At 41.3% G+C, this 17,631-nt stretch overlaps 1 protein-coding gene across 14 annotated transcripts in view; it reads right to left on the bottom strand.

Annotated features, from left to right (window-relative positions):
- Nucleotides 1–17,631, bottom strand: part of FGGY (FGGY carbohydrate kinase domain containing) — a 460,818-nt gene that overhangs the window by 73,201 nt on the left and 369,986 nt on the right. For 8 of the 14 annotated variants that reach the window (XR_008671153.2, XR_008671144.2, XR_008671185.2 and 5 more), the window contains 2 exons: nt 15,367–15,461; nt 11,978–12,221 (listed from right to left, as the gene is read on the bottom strand). The exons of 1 other annotated variant lie outside the window; for it this stretch is intronic. Coding sequence is in view for 4 of the 13 variants with exons in the window: in XM_055360768.2 (XP_055216743.2) it covers nt 15,367–15,461 (95 nt within the window). In the remaining 9 variants the exon portion in view is untranslated. Of the gene's footprint in view, nt 1–4,281; nt 8,826–11,977; nt 12,222–15,366; nt 15,462–17,631 lie in introns of those variants that run through there. 5 more of the 14 variants (XM_055360768.2, XM_063698225.1, XM_031002860.3 and 2 more) reach the window with 2 other exon arrangements.

Below are 17,631 nucleotides of genomic sequence, written 5' to 3' on the forward strand. Positions count from 1 at the left end.
GAAGGATAAGGGAATACTGAGCAAAAAGTACTCCCAAGACTGCTGATCAAATTCCTAATTGGTCTGTTTGTGGTTAACAACCCCTACCTGTAATCAACTGTGGTCCTATCTATCCAACTTTCTTTTTCACTACTCCTGAACTGGGACCCTTCCCAGGAGTTAACGTTGATCTCCGTTCTGTCTGCATCTATTCCTTTGCTCTCACCAGCACCTTTATCTAAAAATCCCTCTTCCTGCTGCTTCTCTGCCTGTCCTAAATTAATGTTTCCACTCCAGCCCATTTCAAGCCCCATTTCTTACACAAAGCCAGGCTACTCTTTCCTGCTGGTAGTCACTACCAGAGAGTAGATTATGCAACGGCACTCTCTGGTTTCAGGTCACTTTATATATACTTCTCTAACCCAACTGTCTGTTCCTGGAAGATAGGGAACCTGGCCTTGCTCCCCAAACTTTTAAAAAAATGTCTAGGCCAGACGAGGTGGCTCACGCCTATCATCCCAGCACTTTGGGAGGCCGAGGCGGGCAGATCACCTGAGGTCAGGAGTTCGAGACCAGCCTGGCCAATATGGTGAAATCCTGTCTCTACTAAAAATACAAAAATCAGCCAGGGGTGGTGGCAGGTGCCTGTAATCCCAGCTACTTGGGAGGCTGAGGTAGGAGAGTCACTTGAACCAGGGAGGTGGAGGTTGCAGTGAGCCAAGATTGCGCCACTGCACTCCAGCCTAGGCGACAGAGTGAGACTCCGTCTCAAAAAAAAAAAAAAATTCTAAAAAACACTTGGTCCTATACTACATATGGTCCAGATCTTGGACGTCCCCAAGTGGAAAGAGCATATGCTTGGGGAGAGAAAAACCTGCATTCAAATTCCAGGTTGAATATGAACGTTCGGTATGAACTTGGGTAAATTCCTTTACTTTTTTGATTCTGCTTTGTCATCTGTAAAAAATGAACACAATAAACTTTCCACATAAACGTGTTCTGAGAATTAGGTGAATAAGGTTGAATATTGTTTCTGTAAGGTCATTTCTACAAGACCAGGGCAATATGAATTATGTATGTAGTTTTCTTACTATCTGCTTTGAAACTGACAAAAAGATTAGAAAACTTTGAGGAACAGATATGAGTCCCATAAACAGGTTCTAGGACATACAGACTTAAGTTGCTAAGACCACTACTTAATAGCAGTGTGACTTTGGGTAAATCACTTGCCCTCTCTGAGCCTCCATTTCCTCATTTGGCATGTGAGAATAATCACATATCTATTATAGTTACTTACCTAGAATAGTGAATGGTCCAGGGCTCTGGCTCAAGAAAGAGGAGTTCCTATTCCTTCTGACTAGACACTATCTTGTAGTGTGCTTGGCTATGACTTGTACTTGAATCTTGTCTCCTCAGAGAGGGGGTAAGCTACCTGAGGCTCCTGGCCTCAATGCCAAACTCAGCTGGGTGTATAGGCAGTATTCATCAAAGATACTTAGGTTAATTTATTGTCTTTTGAGCTTTAGTCCAAGTGAACTTCTCTCCATGATAACCAGCCATCCCTTCTCCAGTTGGCTTGGCTCATTCCAACAGGGAGAGGAGGAGAAGTGAATTCTCTGTAAGGACTACCTTTTCTTTTAGTAGTTAAAAGCAATGATATCAGTCAGAGTCCAGTCAGGTAGCTGGACTACCAGTCAAGCTAGCTAGGTAGCCCAAAGATCTACTCTAGGTCTTTGAACAGGAGGAATTAAATATAAGAAATTAGTTTCAGCCAGACGTGGTGGCTCACGCCTGTAATCCCAGCACTTTGGGAGGCCGAGGTGGGTGGATCATGAGGTCAGGAGATCGAGACCATCCTGGCTAACATGGTGAAACACCATCACTACTTAAAAAAAAAAAAAAAATTAGCCAGGTGTGGTGGTGGGTACCTGTAGTCCCAGCTACTCGGGAGGCTGAGGCAGGAGAATGGCGTGAACCCAGGAGGCAGAGCTTGCAGTGAGCCGAGATCGTGCCACTGCACTCCAGCCTGGGAGACAGAGCGAGGCTGTGTCTCAAAAAAAAAAAAGAAAGAAATTAGTTTCATTAGTGACAGAAGAGACCTAGAAGCCCAACAGGTTGTTGAAGCCACACAGAGGTTACCGACAGCAGACAGATGCTACCCGTCTTAGGAATCAAGGGATGACAGGAGGCAATGGTGTGACCAGAGCCAGGAACAGGGAATGTCAGTATAGAACGGGAACCAAAGAAAAGCTGAGTGGCCAGAACTGGGACCTGAGAGAGGCTGGGAGCTGGAATCAGACAGAAAATGCAGCTGCTGCTGTAGTGAAGGGGAGAAATGACCTGACTTCTGCCTGCACATCAGTCATTCTCCCACCATTACCTCCCACTGGCCAAGCCTGCTCAGAGGCCAGGTGCAAGGGAGCCTAGGAAGTGTAACACACAGCAGAGCAGGGGAAGGAGCACTCTCTGAGAGCAAACAGGCAAAGGACCAGCCCAGCCACCTTTCAGTAATATATGTAAAGCATTAATACAGCATGTGATTTATAGTCAGCTAATAGTAATGATAGTTATCATCATAAATATTGCTATAATTTTGTATACCTCTCATTGAGAGTTTATTCATACTAGTAACTGTGCCAAATACTTTTTACATATCATCTCATTTAATTTTCACAACAATTGCATGAGGTATGTGTTCTTAATAGTCTTATTTCTATACAAATAAGCAGGCTTAGAGAGGTAAAGGGACGAATCTAGTGCACAGCTACAGGATTGAAATACAGCCCGATGTATTACTTATAATATGAATCATACTGCTAATAGTAAAAGAGAGGGTACTAGATAAGCTGAACATGAAACTCCTCTCAATTTCTGGAGACCTATATTTCCAGGGCTGAGAGCCTAGAACACTCTGTGAGCATTAAGTTTGCCCTTAAAAAAGTAGAGATTAAAGAAAATGATAGAGGATAGCAGACCATCTTTCAGGGAAAATATTTCATAGGGTAGCAACTGTCCAAATGGAGAAAAAAATACATCACTTAATGTGGTTTACAAAAGTCCACAGCGTTCTCTCTTAAAGGCAACAGGGTATTTTTGCTATGAGGATGCCAAGTTCAGCAGTCTCTGTGGGCTTGCTGTTTACTGATATTTGATATGCTTCAACATCTGTTGCCCTTCTCGATTGATGGGTGCTTCATTTTAGCACTTCTCTGATGCCAGGCTTGTAAAAAGCTTTAGTACTGAGGTACTATGAGACACTCCTAGGTCAGTAACACAGCTTTGTTTGCAAAGCTGGCCAAGGGAAGGAATATTCATGGAAAAAGGTGAAGGGACATGCTATCTATCTACCAAACTGGGTATTCTTGGTTCTATCCCTGAGTCAAGTGACATCTCCAAAAAGCTATAAACCCAGCCTATCCTAGACCCGAAGTCAGGTTTCAATGTTATGATCTGGGCTCTCAGCAAGGTGGTATATAATGAATTCTGCCTTCTTCTATAAGAGTTCCATGGAAGGATTTCTAAGTTCATTTTTAAAGAAATAATGATTTTAGAATTTGGTATAAGGAAAAACGTGGTCTCTTTCAAAGAATTGGTATAATTCTTTGACTCCATATGACTTGATACTTTTCCCAGTTTTGCCTTGGTTGCCTGAAGTTCAGTCAAAGTAACCCCCTAGGGGATTGCTTGAACAGGTGTTTGAGGCTGCAGTGAGCCATGATTATGTCACTGCGCTCCAGCCTGGGCAATAGAGCGAGACCTCATTTAAAAAAAAAAATAATAACTGCCTAGTCCAGATCAGAGACCCATAGATAAGCCAGATCTGTCCCATAGATATTTGGTGTGGCACTCACCAATCCAGAATTAAAACAATCTGATTTTCAACATTCTTTGGCAGTACTTTGAATACAAATATTAGTACTAATACTTTTCTAGTACTTTTCTCCTGCCTGATACAGAATCAAATCACCTTGTCCTTTGCTGGTATCTTCCCATGTTTATATGTATATATATGTGTATTTTCCTCTTTTTACATCATTTCTAACTTGTGAGTTTTATTCCAGTAACTATTTAGTCACTTATTGTAAGCTTTCTTAAATCCTTTATGGAAGCAGAGTATGAATGACAAATAAATTGTTCTGTTCACTAATCAAAACTGCCAAGATCAGTGCAGCAGCTGCATTCCTACTGCATCCTAGGGCTAATGCTCCCTGGTGAGTCACTTGTGCCTGCTCTACCTGCCCCACCTGTCAAAGGGTCACCACAGCTGTAGGCTCTGCGCCACCATTCCCTCAAGCAGAAGGAAATAACTTCTTCTTCAGTAGTGAGAGAGAGGTCCGGACATCCTTGAGAAGCATCTACCCTATTTCTAGCATGTGACATGCAAACCTAGCTATAAGTGCCCTCCAAAGCACAGGGCTGTGGGGGATACGCAGAGGGCAGGGCTGGAGCCAGACCACTTGAGTTTAAACCATCGTTCTGCCACTAACCATCTAGATGACCTTAGGCGAGCTTTTCAATAGCTTGGTGCCTCAATTTCTTGCTTAATAGAGTGGCACAATGATGCCACCTACCTCATAGGGTTGTGGTGAAGATCAAATGAACACACGGACTGATAATAATACTCTTCTGCTGAATAGGCATTGTGCTAAATGTGCTTTCACTCACGGAATCTTTGCAGAAACTCAATGGGGTCAGTTAATATGGAACTGAGATCAGAGAAATTAAGTAGCTTGCCCAGCCAGGTGTGTTCACACAGCTAGCAAGCTGAGGAGATGCCATCACCGTGAGGTTCAGCAAGGTGACTTAGAGGGCTACTTTCTGCTGCTCCATTTGATTTCCTCTTACCCAGCCTGTGATGGACTCAGCTCACTTACTCTTTCTACTCCTCACCCCACATACTTGGCAGGTAGTTGCTAACATATCACGAGACTGAGGATCCAGATGTTATTACTAATATTTACTATGTTGAGCTGAAATGGAGAGAGATTTGTCCTGGGTTGAGGCCCAAGCTCCTTCTTCCGCTTTCAGAGGAGGCACTACGCTGCAAAGATGAGGAGCATAGGCCTGGGGGTCCCACGGTGCCCTGAGTTCTAGCTCCGTCACCAGCCAAAGGTTGCCTCCTCTGGAAGACTTTCCCAGCCCTCTTAAGACAGTGGAAGTCACTCCTCAAATGCTCCATCATTCCATTGCAGAGTAATTGCAATGGAATCTTTCATAGGTGAGGCCTCTGAGACACAGAGAAACTAAGTAACTCACCCAAGGTAAGTGGCTGAGCCAAGATTTGAGTCCAAGGAAATAGTCTTTGCCATTACACCTTAGACTTTTTCATAACTGTATCCATCTGTGCCCAACCTCCCGCCACCAGTAGACTGGGAATTCCTTGGGTACCGACATTGTGTCTAATTCTTCCTTGCCCTGCTACTGTCTAAGGCTGTTCCTGTCACAGGTAGGCTTGTGCTGATGAGCCTTGGCTTAAAAAATGAAACGGCCATCGAGGCCCCTACACACGACTTTTCCAGATCTAGTCCACTGTCATCTGTCAGCCCAACTATCACAGCCCACCCAATCTCCAGCAGCGGAGGAGAGCAGAAAATGCATCCTGGTATCACAGGAAGGACCTGAGTAAAAGGTGCATTAATGGGGGCAAAAACAAGCCAGCAGAGTGATTAATTTGGCTTCCCCTTCAATATTCTGTTTATACAAGTTCATTATACAGCACTTAATTACTAATTTGCCCTACTTAAACCAAGAGTGCTTTTAATTTTTAATGAGATAAGGGAAGAAGATGCCTTTACTTAGTAAGGAGCAGCTATTTTATTTCCTTCTCTTGTTTTGCCCAGCCAATTAATAACATTTCTAAGGAAATGCATCCCTCTCATGAATTCTTTCTCCCTATCTTCTTCCTGACCTCCCAGGTTTAAAAAGAGATGGCAACAGACAACAGCCACTTAGAAACAAACTGAATTCATCTCTGACCTGGCTGGCTGGGCTGGACAAGGCCTTGTAACATGGAGTAACATCGTATTCACAAACAGTGCTATCTGATTTGGGGGGAGCTGGGTTGTATCTATTCCCAGGAATCATGAATAGCATATGTATACAGAACATAGTCATAGGTCTCCATATAAGGCAATCCCCCAACAACGCTGCTTTATTTCTTGGTGTTAATGTCAGATAATTTTAAGCACAGTCCTGGGATAGCCTACAAACAGTGAGGGGCATGGACTTTGGAGTAAGATCTGAATTTGAGTGCTGGCTGTCTCACTTGCTAGTCCACAGGCACATTACTTAAACTTTCTGGCCCTGTTTCTTGTCTGTAAAGATGAAGTGAATAATCTAACTTGCAAGAATTAAATGTCATCTAAAGTACCTTAGCACAGTACCAGGCTCAGGATAGGTACAGACAAATACTCGTTTTCTTCTCTTTAGCAGAAGTTAAGGTAGGAAAATCAAAACAAGGAAAGGGATTCCAGCGTTTTTATCATTACCTACAGAGCAAGGAATCTAGTTTAGTGCTATTCAAAGGGCCCATCTGTGGTAAAAGGAGTTTGCCCCAGGATGTAAGCCAGCACACCGATTCCTTCATTGAGAACATCTTGCTATGAATAAAATGACAGCTGAACTAAACAGTACACTTGGTGACATAATTGATTTACATTCTGATGCAAGTTCCTTGTTTCATAGCAAATCTGAACAAACCTTTTAGAGACTGCCCTCTAGTCTGCAGACCGCTCTGAATAGTCCAGGCTGGGTGACTCAGTTGAATGTCTCCAAGTGCTTCTGAAGATCCCTTCCCACCCTCCTCTGAGCTTAGAGATGTGGCCTTCTACAGAATACATCAACAGGTTCCCTTGCTCTCTGATTCTGATTCCAGCCAATGGTGAGGCAGGCAGGAGATTAGAGCGAGGGAGAATAGGGTTAACAGTGCAGCCCTTTTCTTTCAGGGTCACTGTGCAGTCTCCACACAGCCCTCTGTTCTGGGCATCCAGTAGCTGCACTTTTCCCTCACCTCTACAGGCCCAGCTGTTACAGACCCTAGGGTCACATTCTCCCTGTGATTTCTCTATGTCTCTATGACTGCAATTTTGTAAACAGTCCCTCTTTTAAACCCTCTCAAATTACTCTAATTTGAAGGTGCCCTCTGTTTACCTGTGAGGACACTAACATTTACCAAAGGGATATTTTGATATACATTTAAATTCTTGTCATCTATTTCTGATACTAGTTTTTAAAATAATGGTAATCACTTAGCCCCATAAGAATCCATTTCCACTTGTGGCTGAGCTGAACAGTCCTTGGTTTGGGAATCCCAGGCTAGTACTTGGATTCTGCCTCTCTCACTTTCTAGCCATTGGCTTTGGTAACTCACTTACTCTCTCTAACCCTGTTTCCTCATTTGTAAAATTATTATATTATAGAAAATGTCTTTATATACAATTTTTAATATGGTATAACTTTTTAAAATGTTCAAATTTCTTTGAAATGCATACAATTAAATACATGCTATTCAAGATTCTGATCCCATGCTAGTTTTTTATGGTTCACTGCAGAGGATCAAATACCTCTGTTAGGAAACTATAATTATGATTTCTTTTGTTTTCTTCTGCATATTCTTGATCATCTGCCTAAATGCTGCAACTGAAACTCTTTTAAGACACTGTACCTTCCACACTCTGAATCAAACCTCAAACTTTTTCTAGTAGTATGTATGTGTGTGTGTGTGTGTGTGTGTGTGTGTGTGTATTTTTCAAGGCAATTTTCCCCATCACAGAATATTACTGATTTAACTAAAAGCCTTGTCTTTCCTGATCTCTCATTTGAATATTATACAGCATGGATTTCATTGCTATTCATGAGTTATTTTAGTGTAAAGAAAAAAAACCTATTTCTAGTTTATTCCAACAAGAATGCTTACAATAAAAAGTAAAGGCATAAATAGTAATTAGAGTGAGGAATTAATTACTTACAGGCACGTCTTTCTATGAGATAAATCTTACACATTTGTGTTTAGGTTAACACCAGTATGAAATGCCATCTTGAACAAAATCAAGTCAAACAGGTAAACCTTATTATAGAAAGAGAGTTCCGTAATCCTTCAAAGTTTCTAAGAACTTAGTAGATGTTTAGCCCTTGGTTGCTTTTATAAAAGCCCAATTCTTACATTCCTGAATAAAAATTGTGGGGGGAGTTGAGAGAGATATTTGGGAAAATGCGTTTTGTTAGCCTAAACCTTTGTGTTAATAACAACAGCATTTACGTATCTTTTAATTCAAGTTATTTTAATCTATTAAAGTATTCCTTAATCTATTGTACTTCATTATTGAAGTATCTTTTAATTCATGTTCTTAATTAAAGTGCTTTTTATATCTACCTAAAGTGCTTCTTTTATCTACCTTTTTATAGCTACAAAAAGTAAACAGGCATATATTATGATTAAAAGCAAATAAGTAGAGCAAAATAATACTGGTGAGTATGGTCATTCTCTGGGGAAATGAATTAGAATATTTCCATACCAAAGAGGGAACCCTGCTTATTTTTATTTCTGTGTTGGATACTCAACCAAGCAATGATGACAAATACGTAATGCTATTTTTTATAAACCATACCACCTTGTGAGAGGTGTCTCAGTTGCCATAGTGTACTTCCCTAGCAATGTATATGTATCTATAGGATATGGTCTGATGGAATACAAAGAGCGTGGGCTTTGTATTAATCAAGTTATACAACATTTCTGAGCTTCAGAGTCCTCATCTGCACAAAGATTGCTGCTACCAACCACTGGGTTGCTTCAAGGGGTCTATGATTGACAATGGATGGAAAGTAACAGGTCCTGTTCTTGGATCACTCTGTAAGGAACAAGAGAGTCAAATGATGTGTATCTTATATTGAAATAATTTCCTAAAAAATTACAATTTTCAGCTAATGTTTTGACTTTTATACCCATGGTATCATTCTGCCAACTGGATTGGAACCAGAGGTTTTATAATTAATCAGAACCTGATCTATTTTTCTTTTATTCTATTTTTTTTTTTTTTTCTGGAGGGGTCGAAAAAACTCTTAAAAAAAAAAAAGAATGTATTGTTAACCACGTGTGGCAATAAGAATAATGAATGTTAGGGCCAACTTCATACTCTTAATTGAATTCTTCTTTCAATTATTAATTATTATACCATTCCAAAGTTTTCTGTTGACTTTTCTGAGGGACATTGACATATGGGACAGGATACTCAGAAAATTCAATCAGTAATCTGAATCTATTTAATTAGGAATCAGAATCTCATCCAGAAACACATGCTTAAGCAGCAAAGGGCAAAAGGCTACTAAAAAAAAAAGCTGATAATATCAGGACCATATGTGAAATAAGTAGGATTATAAGAGGCCTGGGGATGAAAGCTAAATAGAACTAAAATGGAACTAAAATCCATGGCAAGAGATTCCTTATATACAAGAAATGTAAACTCTGAGTTTTCAGACACTACTGATGGGAGTATAAATTATTACTATGTATCAGAACCCTAAATGCTGGGCACACTTTTTGCCTGAACAATTATATGCCTCTAATTTTATTTTATAGAGATAATTTAGGATGTGTGCAAACATTTAGTAACAGAGATGTCAGTTGCAGCATTCTTTAAAACAATGGAGAAAACCTAAATATTCAAGTCTGGAGGACTGGTGAAATAAGCTATAATATATTCTATTAGGTAGAAAATTATGCAGCCTACAAAAATGATAAATAAAGAAGTTTACTACATATTTTTGAGTATAGGAAAAAGGTCTAAAAAGATAAAACTTTATGCATTGTATAATACGTTTTGTAATTTAAAAGTATAAAATGATTTTAAAATATGTACAAAAAGACTAAGAGAATAGAAACCATAATATTAAATAGTTAATAAGTAAATAATTTAAAATAGGTTATTTTAGGATAACAAGATCAATGTTTTCATATTTTCATTCATCTTAATTAAATTTTCTTATTTTTGTCCCCAATGAACATGAAATGTTAGTATTCCAGACAAAGAAAAAAATGCAAGTAAACTAAATTGAATGCACCAAGAAATGGGATGGTTTCATACTTCCGAACATCTACAGTATTTCAGTTTTTCCTAACCTCTGGAAACTAAAATAATGATAATCAGCTTTATTTTGCAAATAGCAAAACTGTTATTTATCGTGACAGAAAGCCAAATAGAGCTAAAAAAAAAAATCACAGAAAGTTGACTCTTACAAAATAAAATAGAATGGGAGACATGTTATATACAAAAATCATAGGCTCTGAAATGCATAACAGGTGATGAGTATAACTGGCCCTAAATGAAGTGAATTTCATGAAAAAGAACAGAAGTAGAGGTTTCAGCTAAGCAATGAGGATGTTTGCAAGGAATGACCTCAAGGGTAGACCACTGCGGTCAGCATGGATGGTTTATCTTGTGGGCACACATTACAGAAAGGGTGAGTAATCACAGCTCTCAACTGGCCACTTACATGTATTGGTCTTGAAGACACAGGAGTCTGTCTGGAACGTGACAGGGAAAGTTGATGGTGGGAGTGCATGGAGTCAGTGGTTTACAGGGGTGGCAACACTCACACAGTGGGAGGAAGGAAGGTCTGTGATTAATTGGCTGATTCCAAGGGCTTATTTTCTTTACACTCGTACTCCCCTTAAAATGACTGCTGAATGCATTTTGATCTCTTGTCACCGTCTCCTTTTACTGATTTTTGCTTCAGATGCTTCTTCCGCTCCTTTTTTTCAAGGGTGGGGGGTGGTGGTTCAAGACAAATAGCACCGCTGGAATTAAAGCTTGTTTTGTCTAAATAGACTTGAATAAAAACTGCCCCTGAAGATAAGAAATTACAGAAAGCTAATGACATCTGCAGGGGGCCTGAAGGAAACAGAAAGTGGAGAGCCATTTCATGTTGCTGTCTCTTTGCCGTTTGATTGAGTTTTCTCTCACAACGACTTGAAACTGCTTCTTGTTTTATTTATTTGTCCTTGTATTTCTTAGAATCTTTTAACTGTCTGTGCTTAGAAAGTGTAAGCATAGTGATATTTCATAAACTTAGTTTTTTTCCAGTTTATTGATTTTCCAGGACCTGGGAGCCTAGAGAAGTGTTATGGAACACTCTCAGCTTCTAATTATTTGTTTTCCAAGATATTCAGAATTATAGAGGATCATTTTGTACTCTACTGATGATGGGGGAGGGATCAAGTAGAAAGGTCACAGAGGTCAAGACTACAGGGATTCCACATTCCTAAGAGTAAAGGGAGGGGAAGTGAACTGCCTTCTTTGTGTCCCCTCTCACCTATTCAATAGCTAAACTTTTACTGTGAGAGCAGCATATCTGTGGCTTGATTCCATATTTTTCATTAAACCGCAGATATAAAGCTGATCATGATTTGCCTTCAAGAATACTTGTCCACAAGGAGACTGTACTCTTTAGTAAAGACACAGTTTTGAAAACTACTAAAAGGAAAACACCCTTTCTAAAGAGGGACAACTCTTTAAGATAGTATTAGTCATTGTATTCTTTAGAATGAACGAATGGCTATGTCAGTATCCTTTGTGAGATCCGAATTTGACAAAGAAATAGTAAGAAGACTTTAGATGTCTAAAGGGAGAGAGAGAGCAGGAAAGGACAAGGGAAGAGAGACAGAGACAAACTAAGAGAAGGAGAATCTGAATGGATAAAAGAACAAAAGAAGGAAGCTAGGAATTGTCAGCATGTTTCAAAATTTGCAATATCAATAGATCTTGTTGTTGGCCAATCTTTCATTAAGGGCCCACCAGAAAATTCCATCCAGTCTCCCTTCCCCTGATAAAATTCTCCCAGAATTGAGATACACAGAGTCTACAAAAGCTACAAGTAAAATCTACAGCTGTGGATCCATTGGTATCACCCAAGAAAGGTATAGGACTCTACCCCTGGCTGAAAATCATCCATTCAGGGGCCTATGAAAACCCTGTCTCCTCAAGCACATAAAAGTTTTTCCTACCTCTACTGTCTGGGTCCTCTGGATTCTTCCCAGCCTTCCCAGCATCTGAAGGAGGTGACTCCGGCTGAGTCTACCAAAACTGGCCCATCTAGATAAGAAGTGAAATCCTCCATCTAACCACCAGATGTGTGGTCCATGAGAAGATAAAACATCTGACTTGCTGGAATAGTTGAGGTGCTGGCAGGAATTGCTCAACTTTCTTAAGGAGGGAAAGGCAGGTACCTTGCAAACCAAGCCAGGGTCTCTGAAGTTCAAAGAAAAGACTGTGTTGAAGTTCAGGTTGAAAATATGAATCACAGAAAGAAAGCAATTCAATTTTGCCTCACCTTGCCAGAATCTGGAGCTGGTCCTCAGACCTGGGGCACAAAGGTTGGCCCCTCTTCTTTGGAGGGGAGCAAATGACGTCAAGTCTACATGCATTTTCATTTCCAAAGCAGTTCCAAACATTTTATCATTCTAATGATATTGATTACACCTGAGAGGTCACTGGAACTTTCAAAGGCTCTTTATCTCGATAGTCCCATATGGGTGGCAATTCTTATTTAAACATTAAAAAAAATACATAAAACAGACAAATAAAACAAGCACCCAGAGAGAAAAAGTGACATCGTCTGAGGACAGTAAAGCAAGCACAGAGCTCCAGACTATGGGGAGTCTGTCAGGTAAGTGATGACAGATAAGACCTCAGGACTCTCTCAGCTGGGGGCTCCCTTTACTAGATTGTGTCTCCTGAAAACGATCAGGACAGGCACACACATCCTTGGGTTGAATAGGAGACATGAGCTTGTCTTTACAATGCTGTGAGCCTTGCAGCTGCTACTCAAGTCATCAGTTCCAAATCTGATCTACTGTATCTTAGATTCTGTTCCAGAAGACTAACAGCAAATCTCATGTAGTCAAGATGTCAGTGTGGAATTAAGCTCAGTTTCCCATTAGGGGAAGATGTGAGTGGAATTCCTTTGGAGCTGGAGATCCCAGTTTTGAATAAGATATCAATGAAGCCATGAGTCATGGTATGATGTATCTAGTATAGCAGCCTCATCTTGACAGGCTATTCTCTGTTTGAGCTACAGACTATCTCCTGATTTGTGACCTATGGCATTTCTTTTCAGAAAATACACCACTGAACACTTAAGAAGCCAGAAAATATTTTTAAAGAAAACAAATCGAACAAATTAGAAAAAGAATGACAGGATAAGATATAGACCCAGAGAGACCTTCATTTCAATTCTGCTTCTGCCCTTTCTGTGTAGCCTTGGACAAATTACTTAAAACATCTCTGAAGCTTGGCTTCCTATCACAGAAGGATAAAAACATGCATCCTGCAAGCAGGATGACTGTCAAGATTAAATGAGGTGTCTTATCTCAGGCTACTATAACAAAATGCCATAGACTGGGTAAACAACAGAAATCTATGTTCCCACAGTTCTGGAGGCTCAAAGTCTGAGATCAGGGTGCCAGCAATGTCAGGGTCTCGTGGGAGCCCTCTTTTGGCCTATAGAAATGGACTTCTTGCTGTGTCCTCACATGGCAGAGAGAACAAGCAAGCTCTCTGGTGTCTTTGTATAAGGGCCCATCAGACCATCATAACCCATCAGACTAGGCTCCTGCCCTCATGATTTCATCTAACCCTAATTAGCTCCCAAAGACCCACCTCCATATACCATCACATTGAGGGTCAGGGCAAATTTTGCAGGAATACAAATATTCAGTTCACAACACAGGGTAACCTCTGCAGAACCTTAGAAAGCATCCCCCTGTTTTAACTATTATAATTTGCTGCAGGAAGGGCAAGATATTTAATTGTGAGAACATCCCCGTCAGCTGATACACTAAAATAATAATTGACAATTCATTGATATTTCAACAACAAATATCTCCATGTGCTATTTTTGAGAAAGGATGAGACTATCCAGAAAAAGTCGAGAATTGAACTATACCATCTTTGTTTAAAGACTCACTCAGAACCCACAAGAATTCATGAGTGGATTTAATTCCTTGTGAGGGAGATTTCACAGTCATTAGTTTCAGAGGCTTGGATAGTGTGTAGTGTACCACATTTTCCAAAATGCAGTACAAACAGCATCACACTTTTACATCTGTCTGTTCCCAACAGTGTACCCTTAAGTTTTGGATCTCTATTGCCCAATCTCTGTGGCTCATGAAACATTGTTATAGGTATTAGGAAGATTATACAAAAAGCACCTAGCATAGTGTCTGGAACATAAGAGGTTCACAATAAACAAAGCTCTAATTACTGAGCTACTAGCTACCTGGCTTGTAGTCCTAAGCTTGAGACCATGGGCAAGTCATCTGGACACTCTGCTGCTTTGCTGAACAAATATCTCTTGAACTTTCCAGTTAAGAAGTGCGAGCCAGACTTCTTGATTCTGGCATTTACTAGCTGTTTCATTTAGGCCAAGTTACTTAACTTCTTTATGCCTCAGGTTCCTCAACTATAAAATGGGGATAATAGAGCTGTTGCAGGGACTAAATGAGCATTCTTGACACACAGAAAGAACTCACGATGTGCTGTCAATTACTATTACAGATAAAGGAGTGGAAGTACAGAGAAGACTGTTTAGGTCACAAGAGCTGGTAGGTAATCAAGCTAGGATTTGAACCCAGGTGGTCTAATGCCAGAGCCTGTATGCTCTTAGCTTCCATACCACATTCATTGTTTACCTTGTATTATTTTAGCACTCAAAACCTCTCCACAAAGCCCCATGTGTGCAAAGTCTTTCGCAATTTGGTGGGAGGAAAAGTTTTCCCTCTCACCAGAAACTAGTATGTTTCCTCTTTTTGAAAGTAAGAATTATGCAATTTATCATGTGTTCTTTTTTGTCTTGCCTGCCAGGAAGCTCAGAGCCAAATTATGTGTTTAATCACAGCCACCAAATTGTTTCCTTCTTCCTATATCTTTGTTCCTTATTTTCCCTTTTAATTCCTTTTTTATTTAATACTGACAGTTTCATTTGTGTCTCTTGTTGATAGAGGCCTTCAAGGTATTTGGAAAATGGTGAGGTTGACATAAGCAAATAAAAATCTGAAATACACATGAAACACTGAAGTTTTGAGCCTTACCTGTTTCATGTGCTCAAAGAAAAGTGGTCAAGGGGAAATTTAAAAGGAATAATTTAAAAGGTATATTAAAGAAGAAAGAAAAAAAACAACTGAAAAACAGAACAACCAACACGAACTAAGGCCAAGTCAAATGAAAACTGCAATAAATATGTCTGAGGCTAGAAGTGTTTGTGCTTTCCCTGGCTGGAACCTATCATTTCTTAATTATATCCTGTGTGTATTTTGTAAAATGCGAGCTGCTGTCAAGAGGAAGGATGGCCTCAGACAGGGGAGGAGCCACAGCCCACCCCCTGGTCTTCACATACCTGTACAGAAGCGAAATCCCCTGAGGCACAGGCACCCAGAATAGCAGCACCCACAAGAACGGACTCCACCTCTTGCGACAGGACCACAGGCATGCCTGCGCAGGACAAGGCCACACCTTGGTTAGGGAGCAGAGCCAGGGGAGTGTGAGGAGCCAACAAGCAGCCGCAGTGGCAAAAACACCTGACATCAGGGCAGCAGCAGGCCCCCTGCCCGACTCCCCGCAGTCCTCCCTTCCTTATTCCTTGGGATTATTTGGTTCTAAAAGATTTCACTGCCTGTGCCTGCTGGTGCAGTAGCCAAGGGCCCAAGGGAACCAACACCATATATATCAACTCACGAGACCTCAGTGCCCAGGTTTTTCAGGCTTCTGCAAGCTGCTACCTGCCATTTGATTCAAGTTCAGATCCACTGATGTTTATTAAGCGCTCTGCTGGCCGAGGGAATACTGAGATTAATCGGACTGTGCCCTGCTATTCAGGTTTCAGAGGGAGATGGATGAGAGAGATGAAGGCTACGGAGGGGGTTGGTTCTCTAACTGAGATGTGCTAAGGGAAAGGAGATAGCAAGAGAGGGTGTGATTCATCCCTCCAGGGGCTTCTCCCCTCGCTCAGGGTGCATGCCACAGCCCTTACAGTGGCTGACAAGGGGCTCTCCCTCCCAGATCTGGCCCCACTTCTCCCCCTCTGATATCCTCCTCTTCTCCTTCCAGCCACGTAGTCCTGGCCTCCTTGCTGCTTCCTGAGTGTGTTTCGGGGCCCTTACCCATGCTGTTCCCTGTCTGGAACACTTCCTCCTAGATGCCCACATGCTAATTGCCGGCCCATCCTTAAAGTGTTTCCGCAAACATCACCTTCCTACCGAGCTTTCCCTGGCCATCAGATTTAAAATTACAACTTCCCTCAACACTCCTTACCCCCTTAACTGCTTCATCCCACCTTCCGACATTGCATTTTACTTACTTATCTTGTTTAATGTCTGTCTCCCCTCCAAAAACTTAAGCTACTTGAGGGTAGGGACTCTGTTTTGACTACTGCGGAATCCCTGGCATTTAGACCAGTATCTAGCACATGGTAAGTGACTGAATGATGAGTCACTTACATTTCTGGGGTAGCGGTCATCACAGATTACGGTGGAGATGAGGCTTAAACAGGCATCTGAAGGGTGAGCAGGAGTCCACCAGGCAGGGAGAAGCCCTCCATATGCCAATGCCCAGAGGTTGAGGGTTCATGGTAGGTTTAAGATTAATAGAAATAATTTAGGATTCTTAGGTCTATAATGTATAGATTAGTCTGCTAATCGGGAGATGGCAGCAAACTTTACAGAGGTAAACTTGTGGTGTAAAAACTGTCTTCTACTCAAGCCATAAGAGTTATTTTCCCGAAGCTTAGATTTCTTTTCCTATCTTGTCTGAGAAGACACTCTCTCTACATCCCATTACCTCCCCACTCAATTCTTTCCTCCAGCTACCCAGACAAAAAGGGCAGGGGAGTAAATTCCCACAGACATCCCAGAGAATTTAGGAATACCAGCTCTCAACTGGGCCAGGGCTTAAGACCTTGCCAACATGGTGTCAGGTGGGGTGGGAATGCTGGGAGAAGCTCAGACCTGAGTTTATTTCCTGGTTCCACTAGCTCTGTGTCCAGTAAGTCACTTACACTCTTTAAGCCTTGGTTCCCAAATGCAAATGGGGATCATCCCAAATGCAAAATGGAGATGATGATAAGATGTACCACACAGGTGTGTTGTGAGGCTTAATGAGAGGGCACACACTTGGTGCTTAGCATATTTCCTGGCCTACAGTAAGCCCTGGAGAAATGATGGCTGCTACTGTTAGAATTCAGGTAGATGGCAAGTGAAGCCTCTATGCATGTACTAGACCTGGACTAAAAACTGGATAAGTGGGGAAGGGACAATAAAGGTTCTCATCAACCATCCAGAGGGGAAGGACAGATGCCAGGCCACACTGCAGGGCTGTGCTGACCCCAGCAGGAGAGAGCACTGAAAGCCGTTGAAGAATCCTAGGAATGGTACAGATGGGTGTGCGACTATGACCATCAAGCCTTCTCTATGGACCTGGGACGTTTTTGAAGACAGTGCCTCCAAACACCATTCACTTCCCGGGCCTTCCTACCCTGCCAAAAGCTCCCTGAGTTGTGAGCAGGGAGGAACTACTCACAGGCTCCTCCCCTTGCAAACCAGAGATGTGAGTGAACCTGGTGAATCCCCTATCAGCTCTCAAGTTGCTGCCCAAAGTGCTCTGAACC

The sequence above is a fragment of the Gorilla gorilla genome, chromosome 1, assembly GCF_029281585.2.
Source record: "Gorilla gorilla gorilla isolate KB3781 chromosome 1, NHGRI_mGorGor1-v2.1_pri, whole genome shotgun sequence".
In the NCBI taxonomy this organism is placed as follows: Eukaryota; Metazoa; Chordata; class Mammalia; order Primates; family Hominidae; genus Gorilla; species Gorilla gorilla.